The following is a 2,486-nucleotide window of genomic DNA, read 5'->3' as shown; positions in this document are numbered from 1 at the left end:
AGAGATGCAGCAACACCCCTCCCACTCTCATCGCGACTTACTAACAACCCTAACCCTCCCCCAGGAGGGGACACACGTACCTGCCCGTCCACCAGCGCCGTGAGCGGAAGGTAGTCGAACAGGTCTGTGAAGCACTTCCACACGTTTGCGTTCCCGTACTTGCGCAAACACTCGTCGTAGAAGCCGTACACCTGTGTGATCTGTCGGCTCTCGTGGTTCCCCCTCAGGATCGTGATGCGCTCTGGGTAACGCACCTGCAAGAACAGAAGAGACCCACGGGACCATCGCGTTTTCACGAGGGTCACGGTAAACACTGACCCATTTCTTTAACTGGTACTTTTGTCTACTAGTGTTAAACATTATGTATTTTCAGGGTAACAATCTTTCTCATTCATAACCAGGTCCTGTTGATTAACCTTTGAAATGTTTTTTATAATTGTCCTTCTCCACAATATTTAGACCACCTTCTTTGGAAGCTTGGCGTCTCTGCTACGATGATAAACTTGTACCCGATCTTTCATTCATCTCTCCACCCTTTAACTACCACTCGTCTTCCGAACTCTTCCGGAAAGCTGCGTCTTCTTACTGAATGGACACCGAAGACCAGAGGAGTGGGCTCGGGACAGGGCCTGCGACTGCCTGACTGCTCTCCTTAACTTTGCTTTTCCGCAGGGAAGACCGTATCTGCCACTGAAAGCAGAAAAGCAGGCCCTTGCAGACTCTGGGCGAGGTCTCAAGTGTACTAAGTCTCCTTTTATGTCAAAACATGAAGGTACGCCACTAGCTAGGGTGCGTCTGATGGAAAGCATCAGACTCTCCAACTCCTGCTTTGCTGCACGCACTTAACGCCTGCATTCCCTGAGGAGGCGCACTGGTGTCCATCGCTGAGCTGGGTGCTATGCAGCTTGGTGCCAGGCCCACAAGCATAATGCCCCACCTCTCTGTGACACCCTAAGGAGCAGTGTGACCTGGGTAAGAAATGCAGAGTGATAAAGCTACTCTGTCATGTAAATAAGAGAGAAATCGTCTAGAGCGGGAGTGAGGCTAGCAGTGAGACCTGAACTGAGTCTTAGCTGAGGGACGAGATCAGGGCAGGGCAATCCTGTGGGGACGGTGGCAAAGGGACCGAAGGAGCCAGCCTGAAGCACGGGATAGCAAATGGTCTGGGCTGAGGCAGGGTACATGCGAGCGGCTCTTGGCGGTAGATTCAGACTAGATTTCAGAGGCCGCAAACGTGACAGCAGACAGCGCAGAGTTGCTGAGACCGGGACCAGGGAGGCTACGGGCATGCGTATTAAACGGGAGACGCCAAAATGGCAGTGAGTGCAGGGAGGGCCTCAGGGTCAGACCTTGCAAGGGAGAAACGCTAGTTACCATGCCATCGCAATAATGAGGGCGTGAGTGATCAATTGTGTGGTGGAAGTAAAACACAAGGCCAGAATTAAAAAAAAGATTTGTGTATAGACTCACTACAAAGGATAAGTGATTAAGTTTAAAAAAAAAAGAAAGGATTCTGGGGCTGCAGCACCTGTGGATGAACCAAACAGACTACAGCGAGACTCCACCTCCTGGGGCCTCTCCCCTACCTCCTGTGGAGAGCACACTTTGGCAATAAAAGAACAAAGTAACTATTCTAAACTTCTGCTTTGGAGACCCCAGAGAATGCTACATTCACCAAAGGAGGCAGTAGTTTATGCATGATTTTGTCTTTCTAAAAAGAGATAAATCCTACTGTTATCTCTATGGGCTACAAACAGCCTGGAAGGATGACGGAAGAGAACAGAAGGTGCGACCCAGGAGCCCTACCTTTAACGCCACGAGGAGAGTCACCGTCTCCACTGAGTAATAGCCTCTGTCCACGTAGTCGCCCATGAAGAGATAGTTCGTGTCTGGCGACTTCCCACCGATCCTGAAGAGCTCCATAAGGTCGTGGAACTGCCCGTGCACATCTCCACAGACCGTGACAGGACAGCGGACCTCTTGTACATTTGATTCTTTTGTTAAAATTTCCTTAGCCTGTTAGAAAACATGAAACCAACAATTTAAAAACTCTGCAAAGACACTATCATGACCTTAAAGGTATCAATTCTTGTCTATTAAAAGGTAACCTGTGGGGGCGGTAGGTGAGGTGGTCAAGGGCGCTGGACTCCCACAGGGCCGACCGCGGTTCGAGTTCCAGACCCAGCAGCTCGCGCGCGCTCTCTCTCTCTCACCCTTGCTCTCGCTCTGTCCCTCTCTGGTCAAATTAAAAATAGATAAATAAAGTTAAATAAATAGTTGTTTTAAAAAAGTGAAAAAAAGGCTGGCAGGTGGCATGGTGGTTAAGGACGCTGGACTCTTACGTGGCCGATCGTGGTTCAAGTCCCATGCCTGGCGGCTTGCTTTCTCATATTCTCTTCCTCTCTGTCCCTCTCTGGTCAAATAAAAATAAATAAATAAAGTTAAATAAAAAATAATTCTTTAAGAAAAAAAGTGAAAAAAAGTAA

The 2,486-nt window shown here is 48.9% G+C and overlaps 1 protein-coding gene across 2 annotated transcripts in view; it reads right to left on the bottom strand.

Annotated features, from left to right (window-relative positions):
* PPP2CB (protein phosphatase 2 catalytic subunit beta) overlaps nucleotides 1-2,016 on the bottom strand; it is a gene marked incomplete at its 5' end in the record, with an annotated part of 18,564 nt that extends 16,548 nt beyond the window's left edge. For both annotated transcript variants that reach the window (XR_001369652.2, XM_014583715.1), the window contains 2 exon segments: nucleotides 81-254; nucleotides 1,807-2,016. Coding sequence is in view for 1 of the 2 variants with exons in the window: in XM_014583715.1 (XP_014439201.1) it covers nucleotides 81-254; nucleotides 1,807-2,016 (384 nt within the window).
* Between the last annotated feature and the right edge of the window lie 470 nt (nucleotides 2,017-2,486).

The sequence above is a fragment of the Tupaia chinensis genome, unplaced genomic scaffold (assembly GCF_000334495.1).
Source record: "Tupaia chinensis unplaced genomic scaffold, TupChi_1.0 Scaffold144602_1, whole genome shotgun sequence".
Classification (NCBI taxonomy): domain Eukaryota; kingdom Metazoa; phylum Chordata; class Mammalia; order Scandentia; family Tupaiidae; genus Tupaia; species Tupaia belangeri.
Note: the sequence above shows the minus strand (reverse complement) of the source record. Positions and strands in the feature narration are given on the sequence as shown.